This window comes from Rhinolophus ferrumequinum, chromosome 8, assembly GCF_004115265.2.
Source record: "Rhinolophus ferrumequinum isolate MPI-CBG mRhiFer1 chromosome 8, mRhiFer1_v1.p, whole genome shotgun sequence".
Lineage (NCBI taxonomy): Eukaryota > Metazoa > Chordata > Mammalia > Chiroptera > Rhinolophidae > Rhinolophus > Rhinolophus ferrumequinum.
In genome coordinates this window covers 3,054,875-3,080,401 of record NC_046291.1, presented here as the reverse complement: position 1 = coordinate 3,080,401, position 25,527 = coordinate 3,054,875, and the positions used below count along the sequence as shown (strand labels likewise).

Here is a 25,527-nt window from a genome sequence, read left to right as displayed (position 1 = left end):
TTAGCCATTTACTCTTCTGTTAGCTACTGAGAGGGCAGTTCATGGATATGTGTTGATGTGACTTAAAAATTAAGTGGCCAGACAACCCCGTCCTTTCTACCCTCCCCCCACCCCCCACCCCCCGCCCCAGCATGAGCAGGGCAGCCTCCCAAATGTAAAAGCAGGCCTGCGTCCTCCCGGAGGAGACCGGGGGGCTCTCTGCTTATATGCTGAGCTCAGTTGTCCACCATGGCTGCCGTTGGTTTGTGTCTTGGGTCTGGGGGCCGTAGCCCTGGGAAAGCTCCACCCCCAGGCCAGAGGGCATGCTGCGCCTGGACTGTCCAGCTATGCTCCCCCACCAGCACAGACATGTGAGGTCCCCCGGGGTGACTGCACAGACAGGTGCCAGGCTCCCCGCGTAGCCTCACAGACCCCTGCCCGCAGCCTGCACTGTCCCCTCCCTGTCCATTGCCTGCACTGCCCCGTGTGATGGGCGCGGAGGCCTGGGAAGGATGTCTGAGCCCGTCCCAGGCCACCCCGCCTACCCACAGACCTGGCCTCCCCCTCACCGGGTGAAGGGTACAGTCCTCCCGACTGCCAAGCCGGCCAAGACTCGGACACCAGCTGTGAGTTGGGCGTCCCCAGGATCACCCTCACACAGACCAGCTCGCTACAAATCTGGGGGTCCCCACAACACCCACAGGCTCAATAATTCACTAGAATGACTCACAGAACTCGGGAAAGCTCTAAACTTACCGTGACAGTTTTCTTACGGTCAAAGGATGGAAACCAGAACCAGCTGAGGTTAGAGAACTATAGAGCAGATCTGGGATTGGGAGGGTTCAAACGTGTAGCGTGCAGGTCCTCAGGGGTGCCATGCCCTCCTGTCCCTGAGGTACGACAGTATGCCCAGAGTGTGGCCAAGCCAGGAAGCTCCCTGGAGTTTCAGTATCCGGAGAGCATCCGGGGTTTATGACAGAGGCGTAATGGATTGACTTATCACCTGCATGAATGAATTCCACAACCAGCCCTCCCCTGTCCCCCAGGTGTCAGGCCGACTCAAAGCCCAACTCTCTAATCATGTTGCTGTCTTTCTGTCCTGGCCGGTCTGAATCCTGAGCCATCTCATTTGGATGAAATATCTAGGGCCCCCATCCGTCATCTCATTGGCACAGAATAGCAGGTGTGGTTCTGTGGGCCCACCATGAAAGAAAATATTCCCATCACTCAGGAAATGCCAAAGGTTTAGAGTTACCTCGTAGGAACCAAATAAAGGCCAACCAGATTCCTCGTTACAAATCAGCTAGGACGGCCCCTTTGGGTGATTAGGACCCTGGGGCACAGCACTTACATTTAAATTCTGCCATTAGATAGGTACTTACCCAAACACCAGAATCAAAGTCCTGCAATCATATGCATAATGGCACTTTGGCCTACCCACTTTCTGCGATTATTTTATTCCAAATACGTGGAATTAATATCTGTGTCGAATTCTGTTGAAGACCCTTTGTTTTGCCCGAGCTATGTCATCTTGAAATTCAGAAACTTCACCCTGGTTTGTCCCCTCAATGAAGGAGCTGGAAACCACGGTCCGTCCAGTTCGTGGACGCTGGCACGTGCCTGGGCAGGCTCCAGGACCCGCTCATGAATATCAGGACAGCCATTTATACAGACCTCCCTTGGGGATTCAGCTGTCCACAGGCAGAACCAGTAGCTAGAAATGAAGTTACTATGTTTGTAGAAATATGACCTCTTCCCTCTTCCTTTGGGCAGATGGGGCAACAGCTTGTTATATTTGCCAGATTACATCACCAACAACTAAACTCTTCAAAGAATTTAAACCATGAAAGTTTGCAGTGCCACCTGGGAAGAATTAAACATCATCATCTGTGTTTTATAGGTTGGAGGGACGAGAACGGTGGGGCCCACCAGGGCCTCCGGGGCACAACCTCTGGGGAGGGTGGCAGCAGAAGACCCAGGTCCTAGCTGAGCAAGTCCGAGAAATCGTCTTTTAACCCAAAAATAATCAGGCCAGAAGAGTAACACATCCTAACCAAAGCCCTCAAAAGCCTGAAGAGGCCTCTCAAATTCTGTCTTTAAAATCCCATAGTGGAAAACACCGGCTCTTAAGGGGAACCAGAGCCCTCCCAGCAGTCCCTTCTCTGCCTGTGGGTGGCTTCCTAGGAATCAACTTCCAATCAGAAGATCACTTTGGGAAGTAGGAAATGGGAATGAGGGACTTGGGTGACTTTAACATCTCCCACCCCAGCCAGGAGAGTCGGGGCCTCTTGCCCTCCCTGGGAATCAGACTTGCCAAAGAGACCACCATGTCACGTCCTCAATCGTGACACCCCTCAGACATTGCTGAATGCACCGGCCATATTCCACGTCTGGTCCCAATCTTTTGTGTGCTCTCCAAGAATGAGATTGTACATAGCATTTTTTGTATCCTTGGAGGTGTGTCTTCAGGATGGATTACGAGAAAAGGCACTGTTTGTCCAAAGGGTGGATGTATTCCTTGCGTGGGGTTATCGTCACAATGTACTACACACTTTGCGCTACGTACACAATAGAAACGTGTTCTCCCACGGCTCTGGAGGCTAGAATTCCCAATCAAGGTGTGAGCAGGGCGCACCGTCTCTGAAACCTGTGGGGGAGAAACCTTCCTGGCTCCTCCAGCTTCTGGTGTCGCCCGTAACCCTGATGGCCTCGACTGGCAGGTGTGTCTCTCGCTCTGCCTCCGTCATCCCGTGACTTTCTCCCTGTGTGTCTGTGTCTTCTTAGAAGGACCCCAGTTGTTGGAGTTAGAGCCCACCCTCCTACAGAATGACCTCATCTTAACTTAGTTACATCTGCAACGACCCCATTTCCAAGCAAGGTCATGTTCACAGGTTGCGGATGGACATGTATTTGGGGGGACGGTGTCCAGCCCCGTGCTGTGAATGTGTCTGGAGTTGGGTTCCATTCTGCTCAGTTTCCCTCCATGCACTTGTACCTTGATGCTCTCCCCGCAGAAGGAAGTGGGAGCACCTGTTCTCCGCAGCCGGAAACATGGTGGGTGGTCAAGGTTTTGAATTTTTGCCAACCTGATATGTGGCAAACAGGATCTCAGTGTTCTGGTTTTCACTGCAGATAAAGTTGAGCGTTTTTTTATGTGTTGATTCGTACACGTTTGGGAGGTGCCTGTTCGTGTCTGTGCCCATTTTTCTAATAGGCTTTGGTCTTTTCTTCTCAATTTTTCGTGTGGAATTCATCCAACACTTTCCTTCAGTCCTTTTCTGTTGTCCAATTTTATGTGCCACGGTTTTCACGCCCACTTAGCAGGAATCGTGACTCACACCAGCCGTGGAGCCGTCTCTGCTCTGACTTGTGGGAAGTGTTTTAGATGGACAGCAGTTTGGCTGCTGAAATTTCCTGGGTTCGTTTTCCTTGTTCAGTTGCATCTGGACCCTCTATTTCCTATTTCTCAGTTGTCCCCTTTCTGGCAAATGTTTGCTCCACTCCCAGCAGTTTGTGCTGTGTGCAGGGGCCCTCCTGGAAGAAAGCCCCGGTAGGTCCATCTTAAGCATCAACAGGGTGACCTTTCCACCTTTACGAGGGACAAGCACCATCATCCACGGCTGGGCCTGGCAGTGCCTCCCCGATTCACCTTCTCCTCTGTCCTTTAGAGTGAAAACCAGTGGCTATTTGGGGGGTTTCCTCTTCTCGGGCCCAGCAGATGCTCTGTTACTTCCTCTGCTTTTTCTTGCAACGACACAAAAACACACAAGCCTTTGTGCGGTGCATGGTTTTGTTCCCATGCGCTTGTATTTTGAAGTTCTTAAGAATACCTTGTGACCCAGTTTTATTGTAAATGTTATCTGTGCCTTTCGGTGGCTCTGGCTATTCTTCCAGGGGAATTCAGAGGGATTGAAAAACTAGACTCCCGCCAATGTGGCCATCTTCCCCTGTCTTTCCTCAGTCTTTAAGAACTCTTTATGTTACTGAAATTGGCCCCGGAATTCTGATCTGTATTAAAATATTATCTACCAGATTGTGTGTGTATGTTTGTGTGTGTGTGTGTGTTTTAACATTGGATGTAGTATTTTTGGTATGTACAGGGATCTTTTCAGTATTTATGTGTTCATTCACTTTACGTGTTTTATTCATCTTTTATGACATGGAGTTTGCGTCATAGAGGAATTCACTGATGTTGCTTTCTACAACTTGTATGATTTCATTTTTTACATTTATGTTTCTAATTCATTTGGAGTTTATTGCTGTGTAGGGGTGAGGAATGTCTCAGCATCACTCATCAGAAAGCCAATCACTTTTCTGCCTTTGAAATGTCACCTTTATCATGTACAGAATTTCCATAAGTACCTGGGTTATTTCTGGGCTTTTATTCTGTTCCGTTTATCTGTCTGTCTATTCATGTGCCGATACCATGAGTTTTCTTTAAAAACATACATTGTTGTACAATATTTATTACAAAATAGTGAAGACATACCAAAAGGTTCCAAGAGTGATACAATGGTGACCCCTGTACCTACCTCCCAGCTTAAGAAAGAATTACTCACCATAACACGGAAGCCCTTTGTCCTCCCCCCGGCCCCGCCCCAGACTGGCACAAACACTGTCAGCTTTGACTGGAAGGGACAGAGATAACACGAATTGAAAGAAGCAGTTAGACCAGCAGGAAATGACCTGAGAAACTGGTTGCAAACGCTTTCTACCTTTTGTGAATAGAGGAAGAATGACTCCGAGCAGGGGTCCAGAGACATGAAAACTATTTCCAGGCCTTGACACCTCATCCAGGAACTCTCAACATCTGCCTGGAGATGCTGCTGAGAACATGGGCCTGGGAGTGAGACAACCCTAAGTTCAAATCTCTGCTACTTACTCGCTGTGTGACCTTGGTTCAGTTACCTGACCTCTCTGAGCCCTGGTTCTTCAATTGGTGGTTGCGAAGATTGCAGGTGATGATGAACACAGGTAACTTAATGTATGTGATTCCAATCAACTTAAATCCAGTTTAAAAATCATCCTCAACTCCATGAGACTCAGTCTCAGCTCTCCCTAGACAAGAAACACTGACATTCTCACGCCTCAGGCTCATTCATGTTGGCCGCTCCTTCAGCCCAAGAGCTCCCCTTGGCCAGGGAGAAAAATTCCCTGGGGCTTACACACCCCTGTGAGAAGGTCCTGAAACCATGGAAAGTCCTGAAGAACAAAGGTCGTTTTCCCCAGGAAGCTCCAGTAGGAGCCCTGTGTGGGCCTGAGAGTGTCCGGGGGGCAGGTACGGGGATGTGTTCCCTGCATGACTGCCCCCTTTCCTGGCACAGATGCCCACAGAGAAAGCTGCCAACGCCTTCCCCGTTGGTGCTTCCAGAAACTTCCTAACTGCAGCTGATGCCGCAGGCTGAGCGTGCCCTGCACGCTGTCCTCAGACGACGTCCACTCAGCTTGGACCATTTAATTTAGACAAAGCCGAGAAGGGGACTGCCGGCCTGAGGAAGCAGGGACAATTGAGAGACAAATCCAAAGCTCATGGGAAGGGATTCCTGCGAAATATCCCCTCCCTCCGTCAGCTATCTTCTATAACCAAAGTCATTTGTAGGATACTTGGGGAAAGTAGACGGTAGGGATCTAAAGTGTTGAAAGTTGTCCACTATCAAGGAGAAAATCTGAGCACTGGTGAATCAGTTCAGTAGTATTTATTTCTCCATCTTACATATTTCCTTTTTAGTGTTCAAGGAAGCCTCAAGATGGGTTTTTCATCCTTCACCAACTCAATAGTCTGGCGTGTTTCCCATACACAGTACAGATTGTTGATTGAATAACCGGAAAAAATGAAGTAGATATTTTAACGATACTTGGTTTATCTACACTACCTTGTCCCCAAAAAGGATTTATGTGGCTCCCATTGAAAGTTATATTATGTACCTTGGATTAGGATGATGGCAAACCTCATCAAAATGGTCTCCTGAACATATTCTCCCACTTCCGACATATGAGTAGCCTTCTAACTTTTACTCGTTGATATGTCATCTTCTGTGTTTTCCAAAATGTAATAATATTAAAAATCAAACATAGAATGGCTCATATGTAAAACGCATATGGAAGAAGAGAACTATTTGTTAGAGGGATATTTCTTATTGTCTAATGGCAGAATTGTGTTTCAGGGAATATGATCTAATTATGCATCCGGATTCCGTGACATCCTGAAATAAATTCCACCTTATTTGATACTCAGACTGAAGCAGGAGATATCGATACTCTCTCACACAGTCTCTATTACCTTCTTGTATCATGAGTGTACTCTTCTAGCAGACATTATTTGAATAAATTTGTTGATTATTTGTTTGAAGAAAGAAAAGAAAGGGACTCCTCAAAAGCACAGTTTTGAATTGGAAACAGTAATTTTAAGAATGAGGAATTGACTGCCCAGAGCTGAAAAACAAGAGGATGAAATAAAGCCCATAGAAACTGCTCAACCCAAGGTCTGTCCATGTTCCTTCAGTCAGGAGGGAAGTTTAAGATCCTACACGGTGCGACAGCACCCCCTGGTGGGCAGATCCGAGTTGCACCCAGGAGGTTTCCAGATTCCTCCTCCCACTTGCCTTCTGCCCTCTACTTTAGAAGGGAGAAAACTGGAAATTACTTCCCCAGGACTAAATTACCTCCAGAAAACGTAAGTGTAATGTTTTCTTTCCACTATCAAAGGTTAACAAAGATGTGTCTTAAAACTCTTGTGTGAATAAGGCTATGGGACATCCCTACCCAGTGTGCACCTGCCTGTTTTTATGTCAGTACACGTAACAGTAATCACCATGTATTAGCCCGGGCTCTGGACTAAGACTAATCTCCTTCCATCCTCAAAACAGCCTTGCAGGTCACCCTGGAGGTTACCTTGGTTTTACAGGTGCAGAAGGAAACTCGGAGGCTAAGGGAACAAGGAAGTGTTGCAGGGCAGAAACCAGATGTCACAGGCAGAGATACTGGGGCTATTCGGGAGGTCGCTAGGAGGAGAGGGGAGTCCTGGGAGGCGGACAACATAGCCGTCTTGTCCCAGGCTCTCTGAAAACGAGAGCAGGTGACTGCGCCCTGTATGAGGCTGGGGGCACACTGTGAGAGGAGAGCAGCGTCCAAGCACCTTTTTGTCTTGAGAGGGGTCTTCCTCATCAAATCACCACTGCAGCTAAAGGTACCAGAACATCCTGCTACAGGGAGTGTTAGAAGGCAAAAGGAAATGAAGCAAGGACTGATGGACAAAGAGGAAAGGAAAACAAGGCAGGGTCCTATCCTCAGGAAGTGAAGAAAGGTGAGCACACTTAGCCAGCATTCATTCAACAAACTTTTACTGAGCACCTACTATGTACCTGCTCACAACACAAGAGTAGGAGACACTGCCTCGTGGAGCTTACAGAATTAAAATAAAACTTGAAATGCAAAGCATAATGAACTGTTCTATCTCCCTGTCATATTGTTGGCCAACAGACATGTCTTTACTGAGGAAATAAATAACGAGTGCGACACGGGGCTTTATACGATGTCATTTTTCTGTAAGACCACCCGTTCCCTGCTCACCGCTCTGCTCTTGGTTTCCCTCATACATTTGCTCTTTCTCCCTGCTTTATTTATAATCCTTTTGCTTCTACTACTGCCGTCATTTTTCACAGCTTTCTTTATTCCTCCAAACTTTCCCTAACATTTATCTGCCCTTAACTCCAGGGCCTTTCAGAACTTTTGCAAAAATGTTCTCTTTTATTATTCACCTGTGAACACGAGCATAGCCAAAAGGGGGAAAAAAGAAAGAGACGTGTCCTATTTTTAAAGTTTGGATTGTTAAAATTGTTTAAGATTTGGGGCAAAAAAAATCATCATTAAAATAATTTTACAATACCTTATTTAAACATTTCAAAGAAAATATTATTTTCACCCATAATCTAGCCCCTTTACAATCGCTTTCAGCTCTATGTTCCTTCCAACACTTATCCTCCATAAATCTAGTCTGGGACATAGCAATAACCAAGAGCTATATACACTATCATTTTCCATGTTTTTCTTTTAACATTTTCTCAGAAGACGACTTTCACGTAGACTTTAATGTTTATGAAGTTAATTGCTTCAAAACATTTCTTTAACTGACAATAACATGTTTAACCTTCCACCTATGAGATGTTTAGGTCATTTTAAGAGCTTCAGCTATTGTGTTTTTTGCTGCTGTGCCATTTCCAGCTGTGGTTGATTTCCTCTTTTGCAATGACTTTCTCAGGAGAAGTTCCCAGGGGCAGAACTCCACATCGAAGGCTAAGATTGTGCGGTGGCACCCATGTGCTTTCCAAAATGGTGGCACCCACCAGCAGTGCCACCCAAGGGGGATGATTTTGCCCGGAGCTCCATTTGAGAGTTCCCAGCCAGAGACACAAATGTTCCTCCAAGTCATTGGCCCAATGGCACTTCACGAGAATCTACCTTTCCGTTCAAGGCCACATCAGCACTCCCCATATCCCAGTTCCTCCAGAGGGGCACCCACCAGTTTGCTAAGCTCCTGTTCTCTGTTCAATGCCTCAGATATCAGAAACGCATCCCTTTCCCTCCCCGCTTGGTCTTCTCACCGTGCCGATGGAGGCAGCTGCCCATGCTCTGAGGTTATGTCCACCCTGAGCATGAAGCCAGGCCTTGCCACTGGGCAGGGCTGGCTCAGGGCTGGCCCACTCCATGCAACTCTGATGCACACCTGTCTTGTTTGTAGACTCCACCCACAGCCCTCGGCCCTTTGTGGCTCTGCCTCTCACCCCAGGCCCTGATGCCTCCTGCCAACCACTTTCTGTCTCTATGGATTTGCCTACTCTGGAGATTCCATATACACGGAATCATACAAGTTTTGGTAATTTGCAATGGGTTATTTCACTAAACATAACGTTTTCAAGATCCGTCCATGTTGTAGCATGTTCAGTATTTCATTTGTTTTAATTGGCAGATAATATTCCACTGCACGGATATACCCTATTTTATTATCTATTCATCAATTAATAGATGGTTGTTTTCACTTTGGAGCTATTATAAACAATGCTGCTATGAACATCCCTGTACAAGCTTTTGTTTGGACATATTTTCATTTCTCCTGGATATATAGCTAGGAGTATTATCTGTCTTTCTTATTATAACCACCCTCATAAGTGGGAAGTAGTAGCTCATTTTGGACTCGATTTGCATTCCCCTAATAACCAATGACGGTGAGCATTTTTTCATGGGCTTATTGGGCATTTGTGTGTCTTCTTTGGAGAAATAACTAAGTAAACCCTTTGCCCATTTTTAAATTGAGTTGTTTGCCTGTCTATTTTTGCATTGTAAGAGTTATTTATTCTAAATCCAAGCCTTTTATTCAGTATATGATTTGCAATTTTTTTTCTCCCATTCCGTGGTGGTCTTTTCACTTTGGTGTCCTTTGAAGCACAAAAGTTTTTAATTTTGATAACATCCAATTTATCAACTTTTTTCTATTTGTTGCTGTGCTTTTGATGTCATAGCTAAGAAACCAGAGCCCAATTCCGGTTCATGAAGACTGACCTTCTGCATTCTTTTAATAGTTTTGTAGTTTTTGCTCTTACACTGAGGTCTATGATACAGTTTCAGTTAGTTGTTGTATATGGCGTGAGATGGGGTCTAACTTCATTCTTTTGCCTATGGATACCCAGTTGTCCCGGGACCATTTGTTGGAAAGACTATTCTTTTCCCCACTGGGAAATGGTGTTGGCGTCCTAGTCAAAAGTTAATTAACTGTAAATGCAAGCGTTTATTTCTGGACTCTCAATATATTCCATTGATCTCTATGTCTGCTCTTTTTACCATTGATCTACACGTCTATTCTGTCTGGATTACTGCAGCGATGTAGCTAAGTCAGGACATTGGGTGGAAACTGTTCTTTGTTTTCAAGATTGTTTTGTCTATTCTGTGACCCTGAATTTTTATGGGAATGTTATGATTTGTCAATATCTGCACAGAAGCCCACTGTGATTTTGGTAGGAATTGCACTGAATCTGAATATCAGTAGGATTGTCATTATAACATGAAATCTTCCAATCCTTGAACAAGGAATGTAGTTCCATTTGTTTAGATCTTCTTTAATTTCTTCAAACAAGGTTTTCTAGTTTTTAGAGTATAAATTTTGCATTTGTGTTACATTTATTCCTATTTTATTCTTTTGATGCTACTGTAAATAAAGTTGTTTTCTCAATTTCCGTTTGTTCATTGTTACTGTATAGAAATATAACTGATTTTGTATATCAATGGACTTTTGTAGTGATTTTATTTTTATATCCCATCCAAAGCATCGCTGAACACAATCGTTTGCACATGGAAACAGTGTTGATTATGAAAAAATAAGCGGTGAGGCTATTGCTGTCTTGAAATTCTTAATAATTTTATCTTTGAACTTGGTTTTGGTAAGTGAAATCAATCCACTGGGACAATGGAGCATTTGCACATGAGCAAAAGGATGTGTGAATATGCATGTTTGCTGCCATTCCACATACAGTTTAAAATACCCCAGGAACAGGGACTTTCCAGAGGATCCCCAATGGTAGGAGTTCAGCAAGATTCAAAGTGAGCACAAGGTACCCCGTTATGTCTACAGTGGAGAAAGCTGGGTGGTGACAGCCCTAAGAGGCCACGTTATCTCTTAGAACCTGAACTTGCTTCAAATACTTAATGAAGACGATGTTGTCTTAAAAACACTAACGACGAAGGAGCTCTATTATAATCTTTCTTACTTATGTTACTTCTTCGTAGTATGCTGAAATGTTCCTTTGATTGTACTGAAAATGGTAACATCACAGGAAAGGGTAAGTTCCTTTACTTTCAGTCCTCTCTCACTCATCAGAAAGCCTAAGGTAGAAAGTGCTGGTAGAGCATAAAACGAAGTACATGTAAAACAGTTGAGTTAGTTTTGTGCAACATTTCCATGGTTCAGATAAGAAGAAAATACACATGCATGTCTGAGCTGTGACTTAAAAATTGTGTGATTTCTGTTTGAGACCCACAGGAACAAAAAACAAAAAGGAAAAAGCTTTAGGTTACCTTAATGGCACCCCACCCCGTTTTTGAACAAGGGGTGCTGCATTTTCAATTTCCTCTGCACCCACAAATTATGTAGCCAACTCTGAAGCAGGAAACAAATTGAAGCCTCTTTCCTGGTGGTCTACAGAGAGCAGCAAGACAAGTATGTAAACAGACAGTGCATAATATAATGCTCGCTAGCGATAAGTACCTTACAGAAAACAAGGAGGCCTGGGTGGCGGGACCAAGTCGGAGAGAAATCTGAGAGTGAGCCCTTGAAACCTTGTAAGCGATGGCAAGGGTTTTGGATTTGGGGTTGGAGCAGAAGAGTAACAAGATCTGATTGACGTTTCCAAAAAATCATTTTGGCTGCGGTGGCTGTGTACGGGGCGGTGCGGAGGAGGCAGAACGCTGAAGTGTAAGCAGTGTCGGTGGTCTCGGATCACGCAGCTTCCCAAGGACGTGGGGTCTGCAGGAGGGGAGATCCACGTGCAAGGACGGTGTGCCCTTTAGAGGGCTGAAGGAGCTCGTTTGGGGGCAGAACCTAAGGGACGTTTTGAATCTTTAAATTTGCGTGTGTATTAGACCTCAAAGCGGAGACATCGATCCCCCTCAAATCCGCACAAACGTCCTCCCTTCCTGGGTTTGGACCAGCACAGGGAACGTAGCTTTGCAGCAGGCCGGGCCAGTCCTCCGGAGCACCGAGAGCGCCGGCCAGAGCGGCGGCGGCCCCGGCCGGCCGCAGCGACGTCCGACGACGCACCGGAACCGACGTTACGCCTGCGCAGGGGCACTCGGCGAAGGCTCTTACGTCATCAGGGGCGCGACGCCCAAAGGATCGGTTAGGGGTCTGGCTATCAGGAAGGTGCGGCGGCGGGACCGGCCGGGAAGATGCCCGTTGCCGTGATGGCAGAAAGTGCCTTTAGTTTCAAGAAGTTGCTGGATCAGTGCGAGAACCAGGAACTCGAGGTAACCCTTCGCGTAGCGCTGGGACAAACCGCCGGGTTGTCCCCGGCCCACGGCGGCGCCGGTCTCCAGGGTAACGTGGCCGGGGTCCTGCGAGGCTGGGGCGGGCACGGGAGCTGGGTGTGTGGAGCCCGGGACACCGCGTCCTGCTCCGAAGGCTAAGGATCCAGGCCCAGTTTCCCCGAACTCGCTGGGCGCTTTCTGTTGTTTGTTTTCGGCCGGTGTGCCCGAAGGTCCTGTCCATCTTTGCTCCTAACACCCTCCCCTGTGCTGCGCTTATTAGACCTAACTTCGTTCCTCCCGGTTGTGGGGGGAGGCGGGCTGTTGTGGATTTTGTTAAATGTGTGTGCAAGCAATGCACAGACCAAAGAAGATGGAGCCGTTGGAAATTCTAACTTAAAAAGCCCTTGTTCGTCTCAGCATTATCACGTGAGCTTTGTCTTTAATAAGACAGGTGGGAGTTACATCTCGCAGCTATTAAAGTTAAGGTCCTTTTCTTAGAAAGGCTCATAACAACTATATATACCAAGTTAACCGCAAGAGACAACAGCCCAAACTAGCAGCTCACCAACAGGCACTTAACAGATGTTTTCTGAATGAGTTAAAGTTGAACGAGGATAGGGATGGCTGTAACTCAGCTGGGATGTTTTCATGTTTATCAGTTTTACTCAGATACTCAACATATTTAATATGGGGCAGAATCAATACTTTATGACTCTGTTAGAAATATTTGTTTCTTATGATAGTAAGATCGTTTATATAAGAATTTGAGAACTGGGAAAGGGGTCTCGTGTAAATATTCTTGTTCCAATAAAGACACTGAAGCCCAGAGGGAGATAAATCACTGCTGATGACAGATCTGAAGTTAATACTCTGGGTTTTATTGGTTTATACTCCTATTGATTGGTGTTAGTAATACACTCTTTTTTAAAAAATAAAGTTTGAGAGCAATGAGCTTTTTCTCTTTCACTTTTGGCCATCTAGGCTCCTGGAGGAATTGCTACACCCCCAGTGTATGGTCAGCTTTTAGCTTTGTATCTGCTCCATAATGACATGTAAGTACTTTTTATCTAAAGTTAGCAGCAGCTGTTTCTTCAGATCATACAGAAATCATCCGTGCATTGAAGTAGCGTCACTAAAACATAGGCACAGGGAGTCATTAATAGGTCGTTTATTATAACATTTAATATACCTACGCCATATATTGAATTATAACTTGATGAATTATGATTGGGCTGAGTTATTTAAAAATACACTTATTTTACATAGACCTTATAAAAACATTCTAATTTGTGATGAGAAACTACAGTGTCAGTGAATTCATTTAATTCTATTGACCTTGTCTTTTTTGTCTTTCTGTAAACCTTTCTTAGGACCTCAGTTTACTTAACTTCACATGCAATCAGTAGACCAAGAGAAACTGAAGGAAAGGTTGAGAAAGCTAAGAAGAATTTATTACTAACTTGTATGAGATTTCTGGAAAAGTTTTTGTTTTTTAGTTACTCCTAATTCGTGTTCATTGAGGAAAAGCAAAAAGCATAACTGTGCAAAAGAATAGGAATCCCTTATGTTTCTAGGACCCATCAATGATTACTGTTGAATTTTGTTTTAAATTCTTCTAAACCTTTTCACATCTTTTAAAAAGCTAAACCAAGGTTTTGTATTACACATATACTGTAGAAATTATCTGTTTCACTTAATGTAATCCCATCATATGATACTTGCTGTAGTTCAAGCTTCCAAACTTAAAAACTGCTCGAAGTTTCGGTGGCTCTGTCCCCACTAGTATGGGGAGTGGTCACGATAAGGAGAAAAGCATTATGTAGTGTGTGTATTGTCACATAAAACTAAATTTCATTCCGTATTATATAGAGTATTTTAAAATATGCGTCTGTATGTTTGTATTGAGAACCAGAATTTTAAATATTTACTGACTTGATTTTTTTTTAATTGCTTATTCTTTCTTGGATGTAAATTAGGAACAATGCAAGATATCTTTGGAAAAGAATACCACCTGCTATAAAATCTGTAAGTATTCTTTTAGTGTTTTGCTACTTTAATATAGTAATGACATTCATTTAAATGGCCACCTCATAAAAATGTGTTTGCTTCCCCATGTGGTTCACAGAAATCGTTATTAAACTGGTATTAAAGTTTAAGAATAGATCTTCAAATTCTTCAGATCAGAAATTTTAATGTCCTTTGGATGGTATAGAAATCGGTGCTTAGCTCCAACCCATCAGGTTTCTTGAGACATTTCATGTAAATGTCACTTAAGCAGATAAACAGCTGAACCAGTTTAGACAAAGATTTGGTGGTGGTTGTTGTTTTTAACTGATTTATGCAGTTCCCTAAAAGGGTACTTATTTTGAACCTGGTATTGTTTATAAGAATATTCTAAAAATTGTGATTACTCATAGCATTAAGATTATTTTTGCTAATTAGGGTTTCACGTTTCTTATTTTGAGGGGGAGAGTAGATGAAAAATAACCTCTTAAAAGTTTTTTCCAAAGTGGAATGAAGTAAGTTTTTATTTTCAAGTGATTCACTGTCTCACATAAATGTGAAGTAAATTTTTTAAGCATCCACAGAATATTGCCAAGAATTCACCTAAACTCTTTTGTTCATTATTGATGTTCAATAGTAGATCAAATTAGTCTTTTCTTTCCCCAGTCATTCTATTAGTGTTCCTCCAGCTTCATTGGCTTAAGAACAACCATAAATTTTGTGCACGGTGTCAGTGATATTGAGGGAGCTTATCCTCAGAGAGGCTTCAGTGTGTGACATCTTGGATTGGCAGTCTGTGCTGTTAGCCATTTTGCTATTACTTTTGTCCTAAGGAAATATATATGTATAGATCGGTATTATATGTTCTACGTGTTACATGCATTAATGAAATACTATATATTTTATATGAAATACTATATATATTTATCTTTTAATGAACAACATTTAAGGTAATTGTCACACTTAATTGTGAAATATTTTTGGACTAAATTCTCATGCCTTAATTTGCTATTATAATAAAAATTTATATCAAACATATAAATAGACTTCACTGTTGACGGCATTTAAAAACCTTTTTGATAGTGATGGAGCTGAAAAAGTAATTACACGTCTTGAATGTTGAATTGTTTTAAGATAACTGTTGCTGGTAAATCTGCAGAGGGACTATCCTCCAAGGCACTAATATTTATTGCAGGCAAATTCTGAACTCGGGGGGATTTGGTCAGTAGGACAGCGAATCTGGCAGAGAGATTTCCCTGGGATCTATACGACCATCAGCGCTCACCAGTGGTCAGAGACGGTGCAGCCTATCATGGAGGCCCTTGGAGGTAGGCTTCTCTGCGGTCGGGAACTAACTGCGTAGCCCGCACCCGTCCCCTGGGCGCTGCAACGCTGAAGTCAGTCGCTGGTGTGTTTAAAATAGGTCTTCTCTAAATGAATGCGGCAGTTTTCAGAATTCTTTTTTAGATGTGTTATAACCGTGCCTTTTCATTTCCTGTTGCTTGTGATTACACAGACAGTTCAGTCGCTGTCTCTTAATTTAGTTCTAGATTGAAATTGCTCTTGTCAGGCAGAGGGGTTTTTTGCTGCTGCAGTGAGATCTTGTAATACTCTAATAAGTTCAAGATAAAGGTTACGATTTTAAAACCCACGTATTTGAAGTAGAGACGCTTTGTTCTCTGTTGATCTCAGCCTTTGGTAGACGTTGTCTCCAACCCGTGGATTTTGTAGCTAATCACTACAAAGATGCTCAGAGCTGTTTAACATTGCTTTAAAGGACCGCCAGCCAGGTGCCACAGGGCACCGATCCCGTGATAAAGCTCGCCCTGCCGCTGTCCTTCCGTTCTGCCTCCCGTTCTGCCTCCCCACCCGTGCTTCCCGTCTTCCCAGTTCACGCTCACAGATTCATAGAGTGCTCTCTTTTATGTGGCCGTGCCCTGTTTCTTAGTTACCTTGTTGCTGTGGTGAGTGCCTGCCTCCTGCCAGGGGAGTCGGTGAGCAGGGATTGGTGAGTAACTGCTCACACCCCTGGTGAGGGGCGTCGGCTTTCCGGGGGAGCAGAGGTAAAGATTGCTTTCGAGGTGTGTTAGTTCTCAGAATGGGAAACCGGTATCAGCAGAAAACGGAAGCGGCACTTACTTTCAGTGTGAAGGAAACGAGCAGAAGTGTGGGGCTGGCGGGTGGGGCAAGGAGGAATGTGGAATCGGGCTGCACAGGTAGAGGGTACGTGCACGGGAAACAGCCTGAACCCCTCGGCTGTCGGGTATGGCGGTGGGCTTGCTAGCGTCTGGGTCCGTCGCACCGTCACAGCGTGAGGGTGCGGCCGTGTGCCTTTTCCCAGCGTTACGCGGCACCTTCACTGGCAGGACGAGGGCTCAGGTCTCCTGGCTCGTTCAGCAAGTGTTCTGTTGTCTGCCGTCAGCGGGCACCCTCGGCGGCCTCCCCAGCGCCGCCTCCACCGGCTTCTCCATTAGATTCAGATTGAAAGCATCCAGAAGGCCCCTGCAGGGCTGTACAGGGCAACACGTGGGCGCGGGGACTCAGGAGCCAGACTTCTGGGGTCAGATCCTGGTCTGCCACTTCCTGGGGGTGACCTCTCTGTGCCCCCTTGTCCTTGTTTGTAAAATAGGATTAGAAACAGTGCTTTCCTCGGGTTGTTATAAATGAGCTAAAATGTGTACACACTTACCGGATTCTAAAGCACTTTTATTCACCTTCGATGTTTGTGACTGTATCGAGAATTTTACAAATCCTCAGCTTCACGCCTGTTGCTACATGACAAGCAACCTGGTGAGGAGAGTCTCATAGAGATTTGAGTTACTACTAAATTCAGTGTGTGCTTTTTGATGTATTATGATACAGACTTCTTTTTGCTAGTTAAGAACAGTCGCTTTCTTAGCTCTCTTCCCATTCTGTTCTGAATTAGTCACAGTCCTTCCAGAAAAGGGGAAATGGCTTGCCTAAAGAGAGGCTAGTGGACACCTTTGCAGGGGATGACAGCTAGGGCTGGTGTGGCACCCGTGGACTAGCTGTAGACGCAGCCATGCTCACCCTCGACCCAGAGGGGCAAGGCGAGGGGCCAGCGTGGCTGCAGCCGTGGGATTAGGGCTGCCCCAGGAGCGGCTGGGAGAGCGGCGGGAAGTACATCCGTGGCCTGGCCTCTGGCCTCTGGCCTCTGGCCTGCAACCCCCCTTCGCCAGGCAGGGAGTCGGGTCTTGCAGGCCTTGGCGGTCCACCCCTCGAGGGTGGAGCGTGGCCCAGGAGGGCAGAGGTGGGTGGGAAGGCTGGCTCGGCTGGCTCGGCTTCCCTCCTGTGTGCAGCACGGGGCGATCCGGGGAGTGCTCGTGGAACGCCTGCAGGAGCACTGGGGGAGGGTCTCCCCTTCCACCAGGCCTCGTCCTGTGGTGACTTGCTCAGTCATTGCGTGCTGGCTCCAGCATGTCATCCTAATGCCTGCCCTCGTGAGGTCACATGTTCCACAGGCGTGCGGTCCTGCAGTGACTGCTGAGAACGTAAGCGTTGGACTCACTCACGCCAGGTGGTTAAAAGCAGCCCGGCGACCTCTGAGTGGTTCTCCGGAACGCTTAGCCTTGGTTTGGGCTGCTTTGCTCAGCCTGCTGCTGTCCTCCCCCATCTTCCCGTCATGCCCCGGTCTGCGTCTCCCCTGTCCAGTCTGTCTCTCTCTGCCATCCGCGTTCTCTTCTCGTCCCCAGCTCTTTCCTCTCAGCCCGGGAACATCTGGCCAGAGTGCTTGAGCTAAAGGAAGAGTTTTCACCAAGCGAACATCGCTCTCGGTCTACCCTTGTGCTGCCCTTTCCCGTGGCTGCTCTCAGCTCTTTTCCTTTGAGTGTCTGTAGCCACAAGAGAAAAAGTCGCTTTGTCTCCAAGGGGTTGTAAAAGTCTGCTCTGAGGTCGTTTGCTGAGCGGTTGGTACTGAGAGGAAGGCGGTGACTGTCCAGACGGGAGGAGAGCACATCACGGCTCCGGGAAGGCCGGAGAGGGGGCCGGCTCCGCGGGGACTGAGGGAACGAGGTGGGGTGCCGGCAAGGCCCAGGAGAGGGAGGGAACCGAGCCCGGGACCGGCTCGTGCCATTGCATCCAGCCACACCGGCACCAAGCACGGGGTCAGCACAGCCTTGCTTAGAGGTGCCAGGCACTTGGGGGGTCCACCCTTCTGTGGAGAAGGAATGGAGCTGATGGGCATGGCGGAGCCGAGGGTGGCACACGTGGTCAAAGGTCGCTTGTTAAGTGAGCACTGTAACCAGCTCGTGGGTTGGAAGGTGGGCGCTGCCGGAGGAGGCCGTGCCCACAGACCCGGGAGGGTAGAGAGCCCGCGGCCGTGGGAACCCAGAGCCTGGGCGGGTCTGCAGCAGGTGCCTGCGGGGTGCGGCGTCTGTTAGGCAGTGTCCTGGGGTGTCCTGGGGCCTGTCACATGGCCGCCTCCCCACCGCACGTGGAGAGGAACTGCAGAGGATTTCCTGAGGTGCTGCCGGCCTGGCCGGGGAGCCCCTGTGTGACTAACAGGGCACCGGGCAGAAGACAGGCCGGGGCTCCACTTCCTCCTCTTCTTCACTGTCTCTGTCCTTCCTGAATTCTTGCTTCAGTGTGGAGCTGAAGCCTGGCAAGTCCCCCTCGTCCTCTAGGGAGCAGGTGTCGCTGCCAGAACTATTTGTAGCCCCTTCCTGTCCTGTTGTCATTCGGTGCTGACCTCAGGGTTTGAACCTGAGTGAAGTCAAGGGCACAGAGCAGACTGGACAGTTGGGAAGGGCGCTCTGGTCAGGGGTTTGTCCTGCAGCCCCGGGGTATCCTGTCCCAGACCCTCCCGAGAGGGGTACCCAGCTACACAGACAGGTATTTTCTGCTCCATTCACTCCAGTGTGTGTTAGTGGAATGAGAGAGCGATTTAAAAACCTATATCACAAACAAATATATTCCATGAAATATTCTTGGGGTCTGACTCTTGTATGTAGTAACTTTTTTCTATCTTCGTAACATTCATTATCATCTGAGAAAGATGATTCATCTAGAAAGAAGTATAACATTTGTTTATTCAGCAATATTTGAGCAGCTCTTCCGTGCTAGACACATGTACGATCTGTAAGCACGGAAATGTTTGCATTGAGCGAGTCTTACAAGATTTGGACGAAGACCGTCATGTGACTTAGTTACCTGGTTTACAAGTGTCAGCTTTTAGTGACTGTGCCACCCTCCGCTCCCACCATAGATGCAACGAGGAGACGAGCATTCGCCCTGGTGTCTCAAGCTTATACCTCAATCATCGCCGACGATTTCGCAGCTTTTGTCGGGCTCCCTGTGGAAGAGGCTGTGAAAGGTATTTCAGGCCCACTTGTTACTTTCAAGGAAAAGGGAAAACGGAGGTGACAGGTACATGACAGGTGCACGGTCCCTTCCCTGAAACCCCTGGGCAGGATACGGTTCTGGAGTTTGTGGTGTTTGTTCTCGAGGAGGAGGACGTGAAGCCTGTAGCACAGCACCCGCAGGGCCTGTGAGGGAGCAGCGAGCTCAGGCTGAGTGTCCCGGTGGGGCTGGCTTCACGGCAGCTTCACCACCAAGCAGTTATAGCAAGGAAGCATTGGGTTCGGAGAGCTTTGGGGCCGCTGAGTGTGCGTGAGAGAATTCAGCTCCCTTCTGACACTCTACCTGGAGACAGCATCAGACGCCACACGTACAGGACCTGGTCCCCCAGGACTGCCCCCACTTCAGATGCCAGTCCCAAGTTCAGGTGGTCCCCCGTGCTTCTGTCCAACGGGCGATAAATCAGAGGTTCCCGTGGCCCAGCCCCTCCTTGGGTCGGACCGGTCAGCTGCACTGGCTCACAGAGCTCAAGGAAACCAGTTTAGTCCCTGGATCACGGATGTCTTACACAGGATATTAAAGGGTACGAATCAGCAGCCAGATGAGCTTGGGGCCCAGCACGGTGACATGTGAAGACGTTCCCAATGAAAAGGGGCCCATAAGCTGTCCTTTGGGGGTTTTAAGGAGGCTTCGTTAGGTGGTCACGCTCGCCCAGGCCCAGGAGATCCAGGGCTGGGACTGGAAGTTCTCACCCTCTAACAACCTGACGGGCGCCTGTGGGTAACCAGCTCCGCCCTTGTTCAAAAGTCTCATGAACATAAGAAGAGCCCCCCATTTTGCTCTCATCCAGAAATTCCCAGGGGTTTGGGAGCTGTGAACCAGGAACTGAATGAAAACCAAATCTGAGAAATATATTTCATCTGAATGACCAAGTCAGTATATATATTCCTTATAAATCACAACATCACAGGACCTTTATTTACTTTTAAAGCACATTTTGCCAAAGATAGGCACCAATTAAAGATACCTTAAAATAAGAGTTTTGCAAAGGAATAAATACTTCACCATATTTATGAAATTAAAATTTGGCTACGTCTCCGAGGTGTATGTGCCCTTGTTGCATATGATTATTCTAGCTCTTTCCTTACTGGAACCTCTCGTGTTCCCGTAATTATTTCTTGTCATGGTTCCCACGGCCCGACCCCTGAATATTTTCTACCTTCATGTCTAACACCTGTGATCAAGATCGAAACCCTATTAAATGATGGTGAGCCCTCTAAGTTGATGCCCAGGCAGGAGAAATTGGAGCTGCTGTTGACTAACAGTGGGGAGGACGGGAGGTGACCAGAGCAGTGAGTTGTGGGGACAAAGGGCAGGGTGACGAGGGACAGCGTCAGTATTTGATTGACAGCAATCCCACCTCTAAGCCCCAGAGAACATAGTCCTGACGGTGGTGGAGCTGTGCGGATATACAGGTGGACCAGGTATATACAGGTGGACCAGGTACATACAGGTGGACCAGGTACATACAGGTGGACCAGGTACATACAGGTGGACCAGGTATATACAGGTGGACCAGGTAAGCCACATAGTCGGAATTCTGGGCTCGAGCTGTGTAGCTTCTTTAAACCGGTTTTTCCCCTCAAATCAACATGCTGATAAATGCATGTTATTTTCGGAACGTGAGTCCTAAGCGATCTCTCTCCGTGCTCACTTCAGAAGCCCATCTCACTCTCACTCGGTGAAGGTGGATTCTTCCCAGTCTCTGTCTCCAGCCCGTCTTCCCTCCCATTTCTTACCAGCACCCTGTGCCCTAGGTGCCTGTACCCATCTTCCCCACTGGTCCCCAGGTGTGCTTTGGCATTTGCATTTCTCAGGTGAGGCCCTGAGATTGCCGTAGAGCGTTGCCCTCCCCTGATTTCACTCTTTTACAGTGATAGGTGTTTTTATTCTCCAGCCAAAGTAGGAGCCCCTTCAGGCGCCAGTCTTATTCTTCAGTTTCCAAGGCCGAACAGTGTGGACACACAAGGCAGGTTAATGAAAGTTCTGACAGTAAATCCTGCTGTTACTCATACAAGCGTAGTCATTGTGACTCTTCTCTTGAAATTGATCGCTAATTTGTTACCTAATAAGTAATATACCCCAGAGCCCATACTGGGTTGAATTCTTGTCCCACCCCCATGCTAGCAGTTTGACCTAGGACAAGTCACTGGAATTCCCTGAGCTTCATTTTCTATCTCTGTGAAATTATGGTTGTATGTCTCATTCCATGGAGTTGTTATGACGACTGCAGAAATGATCCTAGAAAGCCACCTAGTCCGTCACCTACCTCCTGGGCAGCCTGTCTGTGTGGGAGCTGTTTCTGTTACTGCCGTCCTCTGTTACCACTGGTACAAGGACTGTAGAAAGTACCGTGCAAGTTCCCCTTATGTCTTCTTTTAATGATATTAATCATGTTAACACCAAATACACACATTATCGAAAACTCGTCATCTGTTAGTGAGTATACCAGCCTGACAGAGTAAGACGAAGCTTTGATCTGTTCCAGAAATATTTCAAAGACAAGTTTACGTGAGAATGCTATCTGTAGTATGTCTTTCTAGTGAAACTACGTATGTCATGTCTGCCATATAAGTCACGTCATTGACAGCAAATGAAAATTGGGGGTTTTGGTTATTTTTTCATTTGTGTATTAAATACATGTTTTCAGGTATATTAGAACAAGGATGGCAAGCTGACTCGACCACAAGGATGGTTATGCCCAAAAAGCCAGGTAGGTGGAGCTCTTCACCCACTCGTGCAGCATTGAACTCGGTAAGACTGCTTAGGCTTTTCAGACACTGAATTGAGTGATTTGATACACAATTCTGCTGTACTAACAAAATGAAAATAACTCATGTTAAATATAGATACAGAATGATGGACACGTGGGGTAGAGAGGATGTAAAAGTGACCTAGTTTTACTTTAATTTTTAAAAATGTATTTCTTGTATGTAAACTATTTTATGTGGGTGCTTTATAATTCTTAGGACATAATTTTTACTAATTATTAATCTCCCATTCTATTTATGGACCCATTTCTAACTGTGTTTCCTTCATATCTAACTGTGGCCTACAAACTTTTAATACTCAGATACTTCCATTCCCCCTTATACTGTAGACACATAGACTCTTCAAAACAAGACTTTCCATAGCTTGAATCTTCACAAAATTAAGTTGTCTGGTCTTCCTTTTAAGGCTTTAGATCAGGGGTGTCCAAACTTTTTTCACCGTTTTTCACCAAGGGCCATATGCGATAAAATACACAAACAGCCGGGCCACTCACTCGAGGTGAAGTACGTATTGCCTCATCTGGTTTATTTAAGTAAACTAAATATATTTTTGGAATTTGCTGCGGGCTAATTAACAATGAATTGCGGGCCGCAGTTGGCCCGCACACGGGCCGCAGTTTTGACACCCCTGCTTTAGATCATGTAAGCTGTCTTTGTTGTCTGGGTCCCAGGCCCTCGGTCTTGCTGTTTGACTGAGGCGTGCTGTCTGCCTCCTGCTCCCCAGGTGTGTCCCCGTCTGCTGGGATTTCAGAGCTGAGCTAATGCCCACGTCATACACCCTTCTGACGTACCTCAGCAGGTTTCCTTTCCCTGCTCTGAATTCCTGCTGTGTAGGCATCCTTGACTCCACCATGAAGTATCGCACAGGTCTCAAAGGGGTCAGCCCTGTGAGGGTGCAGAGGCGTGGGGAGACACGGCCCCGGCCAGGCTAGATGAGAGAGGACTGGTCAAACACAAGACTAACACGACAGAGCATCATTCTTAACCACTGTGGGACTAGTGGCCATACGTGCATATTGCATTCAAGATGACATGTTCTGCATGAGGATTCTTTATGATGACTTCTGTTAATTGGGCTGTAAATTTTGTGTATTTAGTTGCAGGGGCCCTGGATGTGTCCTTTAGCAGGTTTATTCCTTTATCAGGTATGTATTCTCATATGCTCACTTCAAATGTGTTCCATTGTTCTTAATCGTTTGTAGTTTGTGTCTATTTTTCTGAGTTCTAACCTCGTAAGGAGATTGAATTTTTTACTTGGTATTTATAATAATACACCTGGTTACAACAGTGAAAGTGTGGGCCGCCCTCTAGCTGACCTTGAACACCAGCCAGGTGGGGAGGCCATGGCGGAGCTGCTCACCGGCATTTGTCCTTCAGAGGCATCCCTGGGCTGGCATGTGGTAACTTAAGGGCAAGAACTAGACTTCTGGACAGTGGGCTTCTTTGTGGGTTTTTTTGTTCATTCACAATGTGAGATTCGCGTAGAGCAGTGTCTGTCACAGGGTAGCACTCAGTAATTTATTCGTAGAATTAAATATCGCATGGGTCGGGGTCTTTCCAAGACGATCTGTGTTCTCTTAAAAGATATGTTGCATGTTAACTTCAGTAACAACAACAAAGCCAGACATGGCTTTACTCCCAGTTTGGGAAAACTACTCTTGAAAGTTGAGACTTCTGGGCTCGTTTTTCAAAAATGTCCAAAATCAGGGCAAATCTAGTAGGAAAGTTTCCTTATTGTCAAATTAAAGATACTGGAGGGTGTGGGTGGCAGAACCGAAGCTTTGTTACACGTGTAACTAACTCGCGATGTGTTTCTCTCTTCGATGCACAGAACCTGCACCAGTTCCACCAATCCCCAACGAACAGCAGTTAGCCAGACTGACTGATTACGTGGCTTTCCTTGAAAATTGACTTGCCGTTGAGTCCCACACCCACGTTCAGAGTCCTGTATACTGACAAATAGAGAAATGTCAAATCCTTATTTTCAATTCATTGGATGGATGAAGCACCTCAGCATTCCTCACTGAGTATGTGATAAAAATACATATATAACATAAAGTATATTATATGTATTTTGTCCTTAAGGATCATGCTGACTAGTTGTTGAAAGAGTTCTCATTTTGTAATTGGCGATTGGGATGGAGCCTGTCAGTTCACAGTCAGCTTCTATTCCCTCATGACTCGTGAGCGTGGCCCTCCTGCTCCGTGCAGCACGCAGCTGTCAGCTCTCTCTCCTGCCCCGGCACACAGCACACTCCCACCCTCCCGCACCACTCGTGGGTACTTGTAGTGATTCACTGGGGCATGAGGGGCTGTCCCCAGGGGCAGTATCTGAACGGCAGGGCATTCTGACTCACCCGCTTTGGAGAATATTCTCTCTTTTCTCCTCACCTCCTGAGAGTCACTAATACAGGATACTGAAATACAGCTGAGCAGCAAAAAACTCATTTCCTTGGTAAACCAGTTTGTTAACTTCAGACTTTCTTCTGATGGAGTGAGTACATCCATTGCGGGCAGTGGAGGGCTTGCCATGAAAATGCAGCTTATTTAAGATGTCCCTGAGGAGTACTGAGTTGTCATGTTTCCTTTCAGAAGAAGGGAACGTAGCGTGTGGGATGCATTATACTGAGAAAGAAGCTACTAAGTGATACAGTTTGTACAACTATCCTGGAGCCTGTTCATTGCTCAGATTTATCCCTCGGTGTAAGTTCTGCCTTTTAGAGAAATACTGAACAAGTCTCATTTTTTGTGTGACAGCCTTCTGAATATTTGAAGTTGTTTATTGTATCTTCAGGTTAAAACATCCCCTAGTTCATTTATTTTGCATTTGTTCAATAAATATTTAATTGAATTCTTCAACTGTTTCATCTAAGGCTGTTTCTAGAAATTTCACTGTCCTGGTCTTTGTGTGGATACATTCTGGTTTGTCATTGTCTCTTAAAATAGAAGTTTCTCAATTAAGTAGAAATGACCTATATAGTCGTAATTACATGATTCGGTTTTCATTCCTTTTAAATACATTTTCCTGGCTATTTCAGCTTTTGTTAACATTTGTGGAAATACTTCTAAATGAACATTTTATTTAATCCTGATGGGTCAATCGTGGTGTTAAATCCTTGTTTTACAGTTGAACAAATGGAAATTCAAGAAGTCGGAGGGTCAGCAGCTAGAAATTGATGCCAGTTTTAGAAATTCCAAGTATTAGTACAGATGGTATCCATGGGCCTTATGTTTAATAGCAGATGGGAGTCCACCCAGACGCTCCTTAATGGGGGGCTAGTTGAATAAACAGCAGTGTACGCGTAGGGCCGCGCTGCTGTAACGGAGTGAAGGTCTTGATACACTGAGGCCGTGATCACCAGAGTGAAAACAGGAAGCACAGGGC

The 25,527-nt window shown here is 46.1% G+C and overlaps 1 protein-coding gene across 1 annotated transcript; it reads left to right on the top strand.

Annotated features, from left to right (window-relative positions):
• The first annotated feature begins 11,807 nt into the window (after positions 1-11,807).
• Positions 11,808-25,036, top strand: COPS8 (COP9 signalosome subunit 8). Its single transcript, XM_033112867.1, has 8 exons — positions 11,808-11,991; positions 12,973-13,043; positions 13,968-14,016; positions 15,191-15,323; positions 19,220-19,327; positions 22,022-22,084; positions 23,240-23,287; positions 23,974-25,036. The coding sequence occupies exons 1-8, from the start codon at positions 11,914-11,916 to the stop codon at positions 24,051-24,053; spliced, it is 630 nt and encodes a 209-aa protein (XP_032968758.1). The 5' UTR covers positions 11,808-11,913; the 3' UTR covers positions 24,054-25,036.
• Positions 25,037-25,527: the final 491 nt, after the last annotated feature.